The 17,027-nt window shown below is 38.6% G+C and overlaps 2 protein-coding genes across 3 annotated transcripts; one reads left to right on the forward strand and one right to left on the reverse strand.

Annotated features, from left to right (window-relative positions):
- Nucleotides 1-570: 570 nt before the first annotated feature.
- LOC128610122 (SH3 domain and tetratricopeptide repeat-containing protein 1) lies at nucleotides 571-16,824 on the reverse strand. Its single transcript, XM_053629218.1, has 18 exons — nucleotides 15,942-16,824; nucleotides 15,639-15,710; nucleotides 14,473-14,603; nucleotides 14,164-14,269; nucleotides 13,394-13,537; nucleotides 13,112-13,310; nucleotides 12,957-13,033; nucleotides 12,675-12,870; nucleotides 11,237-11,367; nucleotides 7,747-7,773; nucleotides 6,718-7,637; nucleotides 5,873-6,632; nucleotides 4,197-4,377; nucleotides 3,933-4,083; nucleotides 3,230-3,352; nucleotides 2,635-2,785; nucleotides 1,892-2,088; nucleotides 571-1,228 (listed from the first exon to the last, which is right to left on the reverse strand). The coding sequence occupies exons 1-18, from the start codon at nucleotides 16,090-16,092 to the stop codon at nucleotides 962-964; spliced, it is 3,984 nt and encodes a 1,327-aa protein (XP_053485193.1). The 5' UTR covers nucleotides 16,093-16,824; the 3' UTR covers nucleotides 571-961.
- LOC128610123 (gametocyte-specific factor 1) lies at nucleotides 8,217-12,743 on the forward strand. 2 transcript variants are annotated; one of them, XM_053629220.1, is made up of 7 exons: nucleotides 8,217-8,237; nucleotides 8,448-8,575; nucleotides 8,709-8,812; nucleotides 9,944-10,070; nucleotides 10,169-10,252; nucleotides 10,434-10,506; nucleotides 10,650-12,743. In XM_053629220.1, exons 2-7 carry the CDS (start codon nucleotides 8,485-8,487, stop codon nucleotides 10,726-10,728), a joined length of 558 nt encoding a protein of 185 aa, XP_053485195.1. In that variant the 5' UTR covers nucleotides 8,217-8,237; nucleotides 8,448-8,484; the 3' UTR covers nucleotides 10,729-12,743. The 2 variants fall into 2 exon arrangements, with proteins under 2 accessions (XP_053485195.1, XP_053485194.1); XM_053629219.1 differs by lacking the exon at nucleotides 8,217-8,237 and having other exon boundaries at nucleotides 8,453-8,812.
- Nucleotides 16,825-17,027: the final 203 nt, after the last annotated feature.

Here is a 17,027-nt window from a genome sequence, read left to right on the forward strand (position 1 = left end):
TTTTGTTTTTTTTTTTTTGTTTTTTTTGCCTAACAATTTTTTTTATGATTTCTAATGAGTTTTTAAATACTGTTAAAATGTAAGGATTTTCATTGGGTACTAAATCTGCTAGAAGCAACGTTTCATGTCTTTGTTTTTTTTGTGCGAGTGAAATGTTTGGCTGCTCCCAAGGGCCTAGGATTTGCACTTGATGCTGATCTATCATTTGGGTGTTACATAAGTACCATCTATAAAACTGTGTTGTCATTTAAAAGTCAAATCCAGATGTATGTTAACCAGAGCGTATTACTCCAGTCGTGTTTAGGTTACACTTAAAGTTAAAGCCTCACCTTTAATTCTGTAGTTTCTATTAATATTCATTGGTTTACTCTTTCTTTCCGTCTGTTTGAGGATGTGCTATTTTTCAGTGACTGCTTTATCCTGGTCAAGGCTGAGGTGAATCTGGAGCCCATTCCAGGAATCCTGGACATGAGGCAGAAATACACCCTGGATCTATTGCAGGGCAACACACACACACACACACACACACACACACACACACACACTGGGACAATTGAGAAATTTAGTAACTCTAGCTCAAGACTGTTATTTTTATATATTACAAAATGAAGTTGCAATGCAATGGCTTATTGTTAAATTAAATAATAGCTAATTAGTATCATGGACATATACATAAACAAAGACTCTGTATTGTTTTATATTAATCTACTTAATGTGGATTGATTTTTTTTCAGTCAGTCATGTATTACATACACTTACATTTTGTCCTTTAGCAACATGAGCAATCAGGGCAAATGTTGAATCAGTTAGGATTTCTGACTTCAACTACCAGCAAGCCAGTCAACACAAATGAAAGCAAATTATCCACTACACAAAACATTTGGTCAGAAGACTGTAAACATTACGGTGTTGTGCTTCAGCGCAGTTTTAGGTTTCTGTTTTCTCAATACAGTTCGATTGTCTAGCTTGTCTCCTGCGAGGTTGTGATTCTGTATTGGGATGTGGTGTGGAAACTCTGATCTGGCGAAAGGTTGATGCGGCGGATATTAAGATCAGCGGCGAAGGCTCGGGCACGTTGATAGAACTGAAGGGAGAGCTCACGATCCATGAGGAAGTTGTGATAGATCGTGGCCAGGCGAGTGCACAGCTCAAGCTGAGACTTCTTATTGCCAAGGTCCATGGCAGCTGCCAGGGCGAGGTGGTAATAACCTGCTGCATCAAATGGGTCCTGAGAGAGAAGAAAGAAAAGATAGACAATTCAGTATAGAGTTTTATGTAGAGTATTATTCATTTCGTATAATGTATGATTGAACAAATGAGCACTCGATAGATGTTATTGCGAAGTGTCATAATGACTTCAACATTATTTATACAGAACGTTTCATTTTTTTGGTTCAAAATCTCATTTCACTTCCTTTTTAATCATTCACTCATTGAACTTCAGTAACCATTTTATCCTGGTCAGGGTTATGGTGAATGCTGAGCCTATCTCTGGATAACTAGTTGTGAGGCAGGAATACACCCTGGATGGGACACCAGTCCATAGCAGGGCACCGAAACCACACATATTCACACCCAGGGGAAATTTAGCATAACCAATACAATGTCATGTTTTTGGAAGGTTGGAGGAAAATTGAGAAGCCAGAGGAAACCCATACTGACACTGGAAGAACATGCGACACTCCACACAGACAGCAGCCTGACCTGAGGAGTGAACCTTGGAGCTGTGAGGTGGCAATGCTACATATTGTGCCACCATGCCACCTTTTAAATAATACATGTTATATAGTGCTATTACAGAGAGCACAGGTTGACAGATTACCAGTTTGCATGCCTATACTGCCCTCTTCTGGTTGGTCTTTGAGACATAAGCCTTGGACAAGGTTCTTACCTTTAGATCATAGAAGATAATGTCACCTAGTGTCTGATAGACCTTGACATAGTACAGGGCTTCCTCATCAAACTGTAAGGGCGAGGGACAGAGTGAGAGGGCCTTTAGGAAGTGGTGCTCAGCCAGCTCAAACTGACTCAGGCAGTGGTAGAGTGTAGCCAGCCGATGGAACGCCACACGCTCGTTCAAACGGTCAGCTACGAGCATAAAACAGGTTAAGACAATGAGGTAATTTAGGTAATCTGATTTAACTTAGAGCTGTGTGAGCAATATAAAGTGATTAAACATGCAAACACATTGTTCAAAGTGTATAATTTTTAACTAAATAAAAAAGGGTTCAAATTGAGGAATGGAAGACCATGTGAACGCCACTGGGACTGGCAGAGAAGTATGGGAATGAAGAGGGAAAGAGAAGAAGACAAACATGCAGTGCAAAGGGAAATTAATTTCTATATAATAGCAATATTAAAAAAAAAAAAAAGAAGAAGAGTTTTGTGTGCAACATTGGGTTTTACCAATAAACTGATGCATGTATTATTCAGTCATGACTCCCTACTTTGTTTTGCAATGATTGTGAATCATGCACCAATTCCATTCAATCCTACTAACTGTGGAACTAAATCAGTGTTATTTAGTGACACCTGGCGAATACAACATGCAATAAGTGGTGTTTGTGAGTTGAGAGAGAGTTTAGGTGTGTGTGTCTCTGTGTGTGTGTGTGTGTGTGTGTGTGTGTGACATACCCAGACTGACGCTGATCTCTAATGCAGCCTGTGCATACTCTAGAGCTTCTCCATAATGTCCCAGCTGTAGCAGCAACTCTGCTAGCTTATTGCACAATCTGAGCTGACAGCGCACACTGCTCGTCTTCATTGCAATTGGGAGGGCTCGGTCCTGACACACACACACACACACACACACACAGCTTTCAAACTGTACCATAGATCAAAACTACATAATTATTTTACACATTCATGCACTATTTATACATGTACATTACACATCCTTTTTTAAGACTATGTCAACATAGCCTGGACAAAATGAATGTTTAAACATAGCAACATTAACATTAATGCTACGACCCTATGACAAGTATGACTGCAGTTTCAAATATCATTATCCTTTCTTCAGTAGATTCCTCAGCAGTTTCATATGAAATAATTATCCAAATATGTCAAACTGATGATCTAAAACCCTAATGAGTTGAGTATTTTCCCTGCCCAAACACATCATTCTTATTCTTTCCAGAAGGGTCTTAAAAATGACCTATTGACTTTAAATCTATTTGACATCCCCAACATCAATGCATACTTTTCCCGTTTGCTTGTACAGACTTACCCTGTAGAAGCAGACAGCTTTCTCTCTGTCCTGTGTACTGTTAAGGAATACGTCCCCTGCCGCCTCCAGCAGCTCCAGAATGAATAGCGTGTCTCCTGTGCTTAAAGCAATGTCTTGCGCTACCTGTCACTCAAAGAGAGAAGAGAACGCAGTCTAATGGGATCACATGCTTTACTATTAACATTACGATACAAACTTCATCAACCTCATCACATATTGTCTTCTATGGGATTAAATTAGAAGATCTAACAGCACATTAAGCATCGGGTATTATACCACCCACTGGTCAGAATGTGTTGATTCATTTTTCTATAAGAGCAACTGAGAGTAGTGCCAAGTGAAATTAGAGGTTTATATTCATGCAGCTGTTCCAATATTTTATGATTCATTTAGCAACAACTCATTCAAAGGGATTTGTATGTAGGATGATCTACATAAACAGATTTAAAAAAAAAAAAAAACCTGTGTAATTGTTAATATGATTTCTACAAGGAGACGTTTATTTTGCAATTTAGGAAGGAGTCTCCAGTGTCAAAGCATTGTTACAGTCATATGTAAGACTGTTCCTTTCTCATGGTATTTGCCAGGTCTATAATCAGAACCTTCAAACAATGTAACTATGCATAGATTTGTTCATGTTTTGCAACAAAAGGTCAATCTTTTCATTTTGAGAAGTGATACATGTTTGCCAATTTAATGTTACCTGCACATAGAGATCCACCAGCTCAGTCTGTTTGAGGATGTGGTAGATTTTTCCTGCCTGGAGCCAGCCGTGAGCCTCTTTCCTCTTCCTCCCCATGTCGATGCAGATCCCTATACTTCTTTTGGTGTAGTCCAGAGCACATCTATTTGCTCTGAGACATAATAACACCAAAAGGAGTTTTAGACTGCTGACATGTAATACTACACATGTAATAGTTGTATGATGTACAAACATTCAGATGAGTTGTTCATCATACGAACTCACTTCTCTGTGCCCAAGCTTAGGTACAGCTCACTGATCTTCTCCAATATCTCTGCCTCCAGGGTTCTGTCTCCTGTTTGGTGCAGCAGGTTCAGCTGGTGTTCGTTATAGATGATACACTGAGCTTCATCAGGACATGCTTCACTATATAGCTGGCACAAGTGACGGGTGGCTTGCAGTTGGCCTTAACAGGGAAATAATTATGAGATTAAATTACATTTGTAGAATGTACATGCAATTAACAGATTTATTTATTTATTTATTTATTTATTTATTTATTTTTACACAATTGGGGTAAAAATGAAAATGAAACAGTAGGATTTTTTCCCCCCAAAAGTGAAACAGTGGGTATTTTGGGTGGCTTTTTTTTTTGCTTTTAAAAACTGATGAGCTTATTATCACTATTATTCATATTATTACTAAGTTTAATAATACTGAGTTAAATAATGTTAAGTTTGAATGTTGGAATGTTTGAATGTCATTTACGGAGAAACACTGAACTATGATTTTAGAAATGGTGACCAGCTATTTCGTAACACCACCACCAGTTTTAGTCAATTTTGATTTGAAGTTTGTAAACATAAAACATGTCTCCATATAGTTTTAATGACACCCAAAATATATATTTTTTGTAATACTTTTCCTCATAACATTTTAACGAAAGAACAAAGTGCTTCTTTTTCACCATTCCTGATGAAAATGACATTATTATGACCTTCAGAGCAACCACAAAAATATTTTTACTGTGATGTCAGCAACACTAACAATAATGCTGTAAACAGGACTTTTCATATTAATTCCAAGATCACAGACCATTTCAAAATCATACACATTTTAGAAAGTACATTTTATAAAATAGATTTTTTCTCACAGAATCCAAAGAAGAAATCTTCCCATAGAAATAATATACAGAATATGAGTACTGCACAGCCTATTCAACCTATTTTGTAGTATTTACTACACGTTCTCAATGCTTGACTGGAAGTATTAGTATACATCACTGTGAGCCATAAATGGGATGTAAACCTCTTCACTGAATTTACTGGGGGAAAAAATGTCTATATTGTATCAGACTCCACACATTATCTGATACACTGAAGGTTTAGTGAGCTCAAGATGTTTCATTCTTCTATCACTAAACTTTTCCTGGTGCTTTAGAATACAGGGAGTATTACAACCCCCGGCTCAAGCAAAATCTTAAAATTATCAAGTTTTTCAATACCAGCATCCATGATAAACTTACAGATTCTTATTCTTACTAAGGAAACCATTTTTCACATTCCAAGAACTGCAAAGTCACCTGAGACTTAAACACACAGAAAAGTAATATGTGTGACTTTATTTTATATCTGTTATATGTTTATATGTATATGTATATATGTATTTCACTGTAGCATTTATTACTAAAGTGTCCAACTGTGAACTAGGAGAACTATATAGTAGTTTACCTAATGCTTTTGGGATTTCTGGATTAAGTACTTTCTACCTGGTACTGTTGAAATGTACTATACAAACTTTGCGGACTCAATGCACTCCTAATACCCCCCACCCCCTAATCATTATGCCAATATCTATATATTAATAGCAACTTGTTAAAAGCAAAAATATTTTATTTAGTTTGTCTCTATTTTTAATTATACTGCCAAACAGAATTGTCAATAATGATAACTGGTACTTACTCTCTGAGTTCTCATAGAGGATGGAAATCAGCAGGGCCCACTCATAGCAGAGCTTTCCTTTCTCACAAAAACCCCGCGAGACATAAAGCTTCCCAAGCTCTAGGAGCACAACAACAAAGTTCAACTCATCATCTTTATCCTCTAGTTCAGAGAACAGCTCTACTGCCTGGGTGAGCTGCTCCTCTGCTACGCTCTTCGCGTTGACCTGCAGACTTAAGAAGCCAAAGTTGGCCAGCGCTATGGCCCAGTTGTGCCTGTCTTCAAACTCCTCACAGACATCGACTGCAGCATGGAAGTTCTCTGCAGCTTGTTTTACATCACCAGCATGTCTCAAAGTGATGCCACGCATATTATAGATGACACCCTCCAGCTGGGTTGTGCAGTGCTCAGGGAGGAAGGACAGGACTGAGTCCAGCACATCCAAAGCATTGTGGTGCTGCGAGTCACAGATATACAACCACGCCAGCCAGATAAGAGCAGCGCTGACATCAGACTGACTGAGTGTGGAAGCGGAGGAATGGTTGAGGAAACCATACATGTACTGAACTGCCCTTTTAGGCATGCCATGCTTGTGGAAGAGCCAAGACAGACACAAGGCATAGGCATGTGAAAGGCTGGGCTCCACGTCAGCTGATTCTAAAGCAGCGGCTCGAGTCAAACATGGAGCCACTTGTGTCGGGATGTCCACTCCATGCAGTTCCTGACTATTCTCTAACAGCAAAGAGACGCTGCAGAAACAATCAGTGACTGAGGATGACACCTGTGTGGATGCAAGAATTAAATATAAATTACATTTATGAATAGAACAACAAACAGCAGCTTCATATTTATCGTGTAAAACCCACCTGGAGACATGCTTGCTGTGCTGAGCTCTCAGCTAGTTGAAGAAGACCATAGTCAATGTAAAGCCTTGCTAACAGTAAAAAACCATGGCTCCGCATCTTGTCACAAGCTCCAGGAATCTGATCAGCCAAAATCTGTAGCCGTTCGATGAAAGGAACAGCACTCATCCCTTCTCCAAGCTTCAGATAAAACTTTGCTAACAGGAAACAGACCCGGGCTTCTGCGGGTGTATTCTGAGACAGAACTGCTTTTTTCAGTGCAAACTTCAACACCTCTGGATCTTCTGTGCCAGATAAATAGTCACAGCCTGCCATCAATAAACCAGCAAAACGTTCAGACAGAGTGAGATACTTCTCTGCATTTTTTTGTGTGAGATAGATGAGGGCCAGGTTAGAGTAGATGGCTGACAGAAAGTACATGTCTGTGAAATAGTCTCTGGGTACGCTTAAGGCTTCCTCATAATAGACGCGTGCCTGGGAGAACTTTGACCTTCCCGCACAAAGCTGTCCCAAGAGGAAACAGATTCTGCTCTGTGCCCATGACAGCCGCTTTTTTCTTGCAGTTTCCCGAGCAACACCTAAATACGCTACCAGCTCGTCCTCATCATTGTGGCCCTGGAAATGCAACAGGATGAATTCCGGGTAGGCAGCATAGAGAAGCTGAAACGCAGGCCGGTGATCACGGCTGCCTAGGAATGACAGGAGGGAATGGTATCCATCTGGACTGGTATCATCCTGCTCTGAACATACAGTAAAGTGTGGGATTTCATGGGGTGACTCTGTGGATCCTAAGGACTCATCGTCATCTGGTTGGAGTTTCACACTGTCTGCTGTCTGTTCATTTTGAAGTTGTTCCCTTAATTCACTCAAAATATTGGCAATATTTCTTTTCATGCATACATATTCATTGTCGGTGGGTCCATCTACAGAAAGACGAATGGAAAAAAATAGCCTGTAGTTTAAATTATTTGGATTTGTTTTAAAGAACCATTATAATTTATTAAACATGTGTAACATACAAATGTTACCTACTTTGAATTGATCTTGGATTTGCTGAATCTGTCATAAACAATGCAAATCAGAAATAAACATTTAGATCATTTGGTACAGGCTCTAAAACTCGTACAGCATTTATGAGTTATTATTATGGCGAATCAGCGTAGGCTACAGAGTACAAGATTGTGTCCCCCATTGTTTCTGGATAAAGAAGAACATTTTAGAATTCATATTTGGATATTATTATTCAAGCCGAAGAGTTTGTGATCCCCCTTAACTCACTGAGCTAAATGTGTCTCTGTGTTTAAATGCGTTTGTGAGAATGAAGTAATATCTGTGAAACCTAACTAAACTGCCTTCTTGGTTGAAAAGGGTTTAAATACATTTATATGTCATTTTCATTCTTAGCTAAAAGTCGAACTTTGGATTAGCTAACAGTTTAAAAAAAAAAAAAAAAAAAAAAAAAGGAACCCAATGCGCATGCGCAGTAGATTCGTACACCTGTTCGTCCCGCTCAACAGATTTTCGTGAGCACTGTTTTCACATTTAAAATTCATTTTAGTTCAAAAATAAGTAGAAATTATGTTAACCACAAACAAATCGATAAATATATATCGATATATCGAATGTAATTTCCCAATGTCATTTGAAAGACGACGTGATGCTAATTGACAGGCTAGTTTGTGGTAAAAAAAAAAAAAAAAAGGTGAAAAATCGTTTGTGTTTTTCCTCACAAGTTTTAGGCCAGCTGCTTTTGTGCAGAATACAGAGGGAATGTCATCGACACGGGCAAAGTCAAACGGCCGGGACTCATTACCTGAAACCAAACCCAAAGTCCCTCTTCGTCGCTGGGAAGAGGAGCAAGGTAATGTTAATGAATAGGTGATGAATGATTAGGTGTGAGCATTTTATAGGATGTAAAATAGCACCAAACTCTTTCTGCCAGCCTGACTATCCTGCCATGTATAGTTTATTTTCTTCTCTTTTCTTTTTGTTAGATGATGATTTATTTGACCCTGACAAATTGCTTCAGTGCCCTTATGACTCTAATCATAAAATCCGGGCATGTCGCCTTCCCTACCATCTCATCAAGTGCAAGAAGGTGGGTATGAACCTATTTTCCTATATAAAGATGGTTAACCTAGGACAGAGGTTCTGAAGCTTTTGCAACTAAAGCCCCCTCAAGCATCCCCTATTATGTTGGAGGCCCCCCCTCAGCCCCCCAGCCCCCCTTCTTGCACATATTGGAGGAGACCAGGTAAAATGATTCCCTATTTTTTTTTCAAAATAATAGGTTTATATGTGTGTGTGTGTATGTGTGTGTGTGTGTATATATATATATATATATATATATATGTCCACGCCCCCCTGGTTGAGAACCACTGACCTAGGATTATAAATTAAGTGTAATGCATGTTCTGTGACATGAAAGAAACTGCTTCCTTCCATCCATCCATCCATTCACACATACCTACACACGCCCATCCATCAATCCATCCATACTCACATACCTACACACACCCATCAATCCATCCATAGGAATACACCCTGTATGTGATGCCCCATCCATTGCAGGACACACACATTCAGTACGTTTACATGGACAACAGTAATCTGATATTAACCCGATTAAGACAATATTCTGATTAAGAAACTACCATGTAAACAGCGATTATTGATTACCTTAATCTGACTAAAGTCATACTCGAAGTAAACACAAATCGAATTAAGACATGTTGAGATGTTATCGGACACCTTAATCACACTGTTAACGCCGTGTGTGAATTTTCGCCACATTTTTCAACAGGACATGTACACACGACAGCGCTCAACTGTTTGGCGGTAAACAAGAGAGCACAGCTGTATCTGAAACTGCGTACTTACCTACTATATATTAGGCAAAATACATGTATCTCTGCTACTATATAGTAGGCAAGTACACGGTTTTGGACACAGCCCATGGTTTCAAGCAGTCGTCTATTTGCATGTATAACATGACAAATAATTAACTGTATTTGAAGCTTTCGTAAAAAAATTTTTTATTAAAATATTACTGCATTAATGCGTTTCTTTAGATTTAGTACTCCACATTCCATCATCTTATGATTGAAAACCTTCACTGATGCAGTGTGATTAAACCTAGCCTCGTTATTATCAGTGATCGATGCATCGTGAATAATCCGTTGGTACATAAATTATGAAAGTATGAAATGAGCTCTAATATCTTTTTCAGAACAATCCTCAGCTGGCCAGTGAACTGTGGACATGCCCATTTAATGCCCGTCACCTTATGCCCAAACACGAGCTGTCCGGTCACATGTCTACCTGCGTGGATAGGTGCTCTGTAAATACCGACTATGGTAAGGCCTTATATGATTTTGTGACCGACTCAATGGTACAACATTTCTGTTTGACAGCAGAAAAGCTTATTTACATGTCATTTTCTGATTAATTTCAGCGGTAACTGATGAGACCCAGGGCAAATTTCAGAATCCTGTCAGCACCTGGACTATTCCTACATGTGAAGAAGACTGGGACCAAGGTCAGCTTCTTTCCTTCTCTATATTACACTGTCCTTCCTCTCCTCATTTCCTAGGCATGTAGCATAATTACTCCAACAAGGTTTTTGGTGGTAAATAGCCATTATTAATGGATTGAAGAAATTGTGAATCCAGTAGGCCCACAGATACAGTTTCTGATTAACAAACACTTTTCTGACACAGAGGAGGTAGAGTCAGGATCATCAGCAACACCATTTGTCTGGGGAATTTCAACCTCCCAGCTCAGCCAAGACAGGTGAGTGTGATAAAACATCAGACTGCTAGATGTCAAGCAGTGTAGGTCTCGTACTGAGAGTGATGAATGAAATTCTGGCTCCAGTGAGATTCACTTTTGGTAACAGGTTAATAAAGTGCTTACAGGGTATTTTAATTCCTCAGGGCTGAGCCAGCTATGACCCACAGTTTAACCTCTAGTGTCAGAGCCCCAAGAATTCTTCCCTGGAAACTGGGCGTGTAAAAGCAGAGTTCTCTCTTGCAATGTGCTGCAGCTGTGACTTACAGCTCTGAATTGATGCACCTTTTATTATTACTGGTTTCAGATGTCTGCACTAAGTTAAAAACTTGCTGTTTATCTGTTAATAGAACACATTGTTTTGGTTAATGCCACTGTGTAAGAATCCTAGTTTCAGAATGTTTAAAGTATCGTAATAAAGTCCAGTTAAGTAGGTTTAGTTCTTTAGTTGCGCTTCAGAGGATTCGGGGAGGACTTGTGCAGAACATAAGAAAATGTGAGTGTGATATATAGGATACTGCCTTTTTTTGCATTTGCATGTACCATTAATATTAATATACCTATTTGTTTTCAAACAAAACCTTCAAGATAATTGTTTCTGACTGTTTTGATCGAAGTCTCAGACGCAACAGTGCAGACTGTTACATGACTAAGTGGTTACTGATAGAGATATTGGTATCCTACAATAAATTACTTTCATTTATTGAAGTCATTAGGCCACAAAACAGCTTACCAAGTTTGTAGACTGTAGCAACATTGCTTTGGCAGGTTTTCTTTAAAAAAGCAATAGCTTCCTTTTTAATCTTCTCTTGGTCCAAGTTGAAAATTTTTCTGTCTTCTTGTTTAATAAAGATTTCATCAGATCTGTTGTTAAAATAGAGCACACTTGAGTGAAATTTCTTACATACATACACTCAGGCACACCTGAATTATCATAATTTCAGTTTATAATCTGCTGAGCTTTTGAAGCAGCAACTTCATTTGGATATAATTGATACTTTATGGAAACAGTAACATTTCAGTTCTGAAATAACATTCATTGAATCAACAGAAACAACACAATGTGAGTCATAACAAAAACAGACAGGTGCAAAAATTTGGGCACCTCAATGGAATCATCACATCAATATTTAGTAGAGCCTCCTTTTGCTGAAATAACAGCCTGTAGTCGCTTCCTATAGCCAGTGATATGTCCCTGAATTACCCATGGTTATGCTGAAATTCACACTGAACTACATTACCCATCAGCCCCAGCATGTCACATGACCGTGTCACATGTCCCAATAATGACTCACATCTGTTCTATGTGACCCCTAATAAGCACACCATAGAGGTATTAGTTTTTCAGCACCTCATCAAGCTTTTGTTGTAGTCGTGTTCGTGTGTTATCATGTGTGCTACAGCTGCTCTTATTGTCTGTATGTTTTTGCTTTGTGTCCATTGTTACATTTATGGTTCTTGTTTTCACAGTTTTGGCTATTTGTTTTGCACTTGATTGTATAAAAATCTGTGCTTGCATCTGCTGGCTTCTACAATCCCTGACGCTATGTTGCAGAGTTTTTCCCTGTTTCAATAAAGTTGCTAAAAATAACACTGCTTCTGGTGCCTTCATTTAAGACAGTCACTTATTTTCAGTATGCTGTTTGAAGAAATTTTCTTGTAAGCTGTTTATTTTATTTAATTTTTTGTTAATTATTAATCTTAGATTTAGGGATAAATTCTTAGTCAGCTCAAACAAGTGACCAAAATACTCATTTTAAGTAAGTCTATCTTGAATAACTGAGTCATTGCTTGTAATAAGCACAAATTGCTTAAATGTTGGCCTTTTTTTAGTTTAAAGATTTTAGTTTTAAGATCCAATAGCATTTTTAGTGACTATATTTATGATATTTTCGAGAATACTTTAAGATTTTTTTTTTTGCTTGATTTTAGTACACTTTAACTAAATTAATGTGTCTTTCTTGTTTCAAGAAAGGCCTTTTTTTGCAGTGTGGAATGTACAATGTGTAGTCCATTAATAAATTAAAAAAGAATCGCTGTTTCATTGTTGTGGTTTAAGAGGAATAAAATACTCTGTGATGTGGTGTTATTGGAAAATATTTTGTCTGTGTATATAATGATTAGGTTGAATGTCAAATGCACACATCAAATTTAAAAACGCAGGCACTTACTCACAAAGAGAATCAGTTGCTTTTACAAGGCTGGTTTTGACAAGTCCCATATCACCAGTTCTCTCCAGCTTGCCCATGAACCACTCAAAACAGGTCACCAGTAGGCCCTTGATGATGATGCGATCACCAGCCTCAAAACTGAGCTCATCGGGTCCATTACCATCATATACCTCTGTAGCCTCACAGATACCTACAGCTGATATGTTTTATTAATCATTTCAGTAACTCTGTGTCACATTATATTATAACCTTGCAACATGCTAGTCTTTGAAGTTTCCTTACCAATTTGAAACTGGAGATCACAGCATGTTTTTCCACTGCCTACCAAAACCCACTCAGGACAGGACTTCAAAAACCACCTAAAGCAAAAGAGAGAAGAAAAATGAATGAATCCACAGTATGCGAATATTTACTGAGCACCACTTTACCCCACTTACTCATGAAATGGAATGACAGGTTCCAGTAATGGCCGTGCTTTAGTCCCTCTTGATCCATCTGCCAAGGATAGCACAGTCCAACCTGAGCCCAGGAATGGAGGCTCAAACAGAGCAATATCACCCTTCTCAAGATAAAGATCACTGCCTGATGTGGAGCTGTCAAACATCTGATTCACTGTGCAGCTCCCAAAAAATGAGCCTGAAACAGAATCCACAATATATTGTGCTGGTGTCAGTTTAATAAAGTATTTTTCTATGAGTAAAAAGTGTATACTGTGCTACCTTCTTGCATCAGAAAGCCTTTGTACATCTGATTAAGAGCCTCCTCTTTAATTGAGACCTCAATTCCTGAGTCCTCCAGGTCTAAAACATTCAGCCAGAACACTTGGTCCAAAAGAAGGTTCCCCAAACACTGATGCAGGAAACCTGGAGAACATTCACATACGGGTATTAATGCTGAGGTATCAAAATTCTCACTGTAAACTATATATGTTTTAGTATTCTTTAAAGTGCACCTATTATGGTTTTCATACATGCCTAATTTTGTTTTAAAGGTCACGTACAATAGATTTACATGCATCCAAGGTCAAAAAAACACTTTAATGTGCTCATAATTTAAATTGCAGCATTACTTTTTTACCCCAATTCAAAAATAACTAATTAAATGATCCATTATAAAGGATTCATTGACTCCTCCTTTCAGAAAGCATTCACTGCTCTGATTGGTCAGATGTCCCAGTCTGTTGTGATTGGTCTACCGCCGTCAGAGAGCAGATGATGAAGACCAGAGGCGGGGCTTTTTGTTACAAACCTACGTAGGTTTGTGTAGGAAGAAATTCTGGAATTACTAACAACTCGTTTAAGCTGTTCAGAATCGGTTCCTTCTTTTGGGAGACAATAACTCTGTTTGCCGTGCACTTTTGATTTTTGAAACTTTGCAGACTTTTTACATTCACAAACAGCTCTATAACACACGACTTGAAGGGTAATAATCGAAAAACCATAATAGGTGCACTTGAAATCTTAATGCTAAGAGTTGAGAAAGTTCAAACCCATTCTGTAGTACGTGGTGAACTTCCATATTTCTTCAAATGATTTAAAAGTGATAAAAATGGTCCTTTCCTCACTGTTGATGGACACCAGATGAGCAGAGAATTCCTTACAGATGGGGAAAAAGTCTCTTTAAACTCTAAAATCTTTAAACTTTTATGAGCCTGTAATTTTAGTATGTTTTTGTAATAATTCTAATGAAGCTACGTATAAATCTGTTTAGGTTCCTCCTTTACATCTTCATATTGACTCTGGTATACTGTTCATTTGTAATTGATTCAATGTATGGAATCTCAGTAAGGAAAGCATACAGAGATCAAGGATGAAATATTGCTGAGGTCAGTCTCCAGCACACGCAGCTTCCCACACAGAACTTCCTGTGTGTCCTTGTCAGCAGGAAGCCAGTCCGGACCTTCTGCGATAGCAAGCTGAAGAGCCAACACTGCAACAGGAAAGGCCTGGTAGTTAACAAACCAAGCAATCTGTTTCTACATGTAGCACCAAACAATGCCACCATCATGCAGAACACATTATTTAAAATGTACTCGGAAAAAACTGACATGGTTCACAGCACATTTGCAACTCTGTATATTTCCTTAAATCTTGAAATCTTGCATTAGCATTTATTAGGACACAATGAAGTCAGTTAAAAAGGGCCAAACTCTTTAATTCATGACTGATTGAGCTCATAACATCATTCCAATCATGTGATGTTATAGTATTGCATTGACAGCAGGGGTTAATCAGTGACAGTGAATGAGATGTGCAGGGTTCAATGTTTAATTTCATATAACCTGTGTTTGAGAGGTTTCTTTTCCCCCAAAGCATTGTTAAGTACTTATATTTGAGCCTTATTTTTATTTTGATATTCATATGACAGGACACCACAATGTACATGGGCTGTTCTGGAATCAACATATTAAAAATACAGTCAGCGACTTTGGTGGCTTTGATTTAAAAATTATACGAACACTGAGGTTTGGGTCCATGTTGAATACAATTGCTTCAGATAAAAATGCTTTTTTGACAAAAGAAGAACATATTGAAATCATTCTCAAGGCTGGATCGGGGAGCTATCACGAGGTTCCGATGGACTTGACTTTAACAGGAAACATGGTGGGCACATCACACACACATCACTGCTGCCAAACTTATGAACAATTTCAAAAAGACTGGAAGTGTTGTGGACCGACCATCCTTTAACATCCACTGACGAAGGCACAACCGACGTGGTTCTGGCAAACATAGTCCCCTATGTATGAAGACTTTTGGGACACCCTGTAGTATTTATGAATGATGAATTTAGCAAGTTTCTAATATTTAGTCAGCTCAACTCACAAGTCCAATTTACTCTTAACTTGATTTGAGATCACTGCTGTCGAAGGTTCAGGAAACATCTGTAGTATACACCTGTACTTCTCACCTGATCTCAGTGTGGTATGTAGTCATGTGTAGTGTTCATAAAGTTGGTCCTTACCTGTGGGGATTTTATCTTCAGAAACTGCTGAGGTCACTTTAATACTCCCTGTTGCTCTTAAGGACTTATGTTCTGAAAAAGAAATAAAATTGTATTTGTGTTTAAAGAGCAAATAACCAAAGTGTATACTTAAAATAATCTATCTATCTATCTAAAAAAAAATTCCTCAGTTCAACTCGGTATTTCCATAATGATAACATTTGATTAGTGTGATGTTATTCATATAGGCTACAAATGCACATACACAACTATAACCCAAATATTGCAAAATAATCCACTTATAACTGACCCATCATGACTTACCCATATCCACAGATTTAAACGTGTCTTTATTATCCAGATCATTCTTGGGGTACTCCCCAGACAACTCCCGTGGGTACTGTCTAAATCTTTGGGAGCCCGAGTTCACCCTCAAACTCGCCATGTTTTGCTGATCCATCAAAGCAGCCTTCATCAAAGATCCATGCAACTGGCTCCGTCCCAAATCGCACACTCCTGATTAAATCACGTGAAAATAGAGCACCGATTTTACGCGGAGAGCCGTGTGACTGTGGCTACGTCCAAACCATCGTCCTTGTTAAATAGTGCTCTGCTGGTAATAGCCGTGTGACACGGGCAATGCCCCAAACCGCATGTGGAAATAGCAGGCTGCCACATATATTTACTGTGCTGTTTGGGACGGAGCCCAGGTCACGCGCGCTGCTCCGAGGCATTCAGGATACTTTACCCTTTACACCTTACACTTTACTGTCCCGTTGTCATATACTCATCAAACACACCAAGATGTGTGATCCTGGACTATGTAAACCTGGCTCGGTGAACGAGCAACTTGTAAAGAAAATTAATCCATCCATGCAGGCGAAAGTGTCCATTTTGAACAGAAGTGACCTTGGCGTGCTTTGTCGCTAAGTTAATAATCACTAAGTGAACAAACAAGGGTTTAAAGACACAAAGCGCTACTGCAAATAAGCACTAATGACCCAGTTCTTTTTTAAAGCGCCAGAGGAACAATGTCAGCATTTCCCTTTCCTTTCTCCTCATCACACCGACTTTAAACACCTAATTTATGGCTGTTGACAAAAATAAATAAATAAATAAATAAATAAATAAAAAACAGACAAGTTCGAGAAGGCTTATTTTGTATGACGGGCAATATTTTACTTCCTTGTCATGCAAAATAAAATAGTTGAGTTTATACTGTACAGTAGGCTGATATCTTCGAAAGTGTGGTTGAAAGCTTCTTTGTCTACAATATATGTATAATTTATACATTTTAAGTATTAAACAACTACAACGTGCCCTGCGATGGATTGGCACCCCATCCAGGGTGTACCCCGCCTTGTGCCCCATGCTCCTTGGGATAGGCTCCAGGTTCCCCATGACCCTGTA

The sequence above is a fragment of the Ictalurus furcatus genome, chromosome 7 (genome assembly GCF_023375685.1).
Source record: "Ictalurus furcatus strain D&B chromosome 7, Billie_1.0, whole genome shotgun sequence".
Classification (NCBI taxonomy): Eukaryota; Metazoa; Chordata; class Actinopteri; order Siluriformes; family Ictaluridae; genus Ictalurus; species Ictalurus furcatus.

Excerpts from the sequence above, each read along its gene's own strand:
- LOC128610123 (XM_053629219.1), top strand. The coding sequence starts at position 8,600 with ATGATTAGGTGTGAGCATTTTATAGGATGTAAAATAGCACCAAACTCT. Across the intron at positions 10,071-10,168 it reads CTCTGTAAATACCGACTATG|CGGTAACTGATGAGACCCAG; the intron begins GTAAGGCCTTAT and ends GATTAATTTCAG. Across the intron at positions 10,507-10,649 it reads TCCCAGCTCAGCCAAGACAG|GGCTGAGCCAGCTATGACCC; the intron begins GTGAGTGTGATA and ends TTAATTCCTCAG.
- LOC128610122 (XM_053629218.1), bottom strand. The coding sequence starts at position 16,092 with ATGAAGGCTGCTTTGATGGATCAGCAAAACATGGCGAGTTTGAGGGTG. Across the intron at positions 14,270-14,472 it reads ATATTTCATCCTTGATCTCT|GAATTCTCTGCTCATCTGGT; the intron begins GTATGCTTTCCT and ends CCCATCTGTAAG. Across the intron at positions 7,774-11,236 it reads TGCTACAGTCTACAAACTTG|ATTCAGCAAATCCAAGATCA; the intron begins GTAAGCTGTTTT and ends TGTTTATGACAG.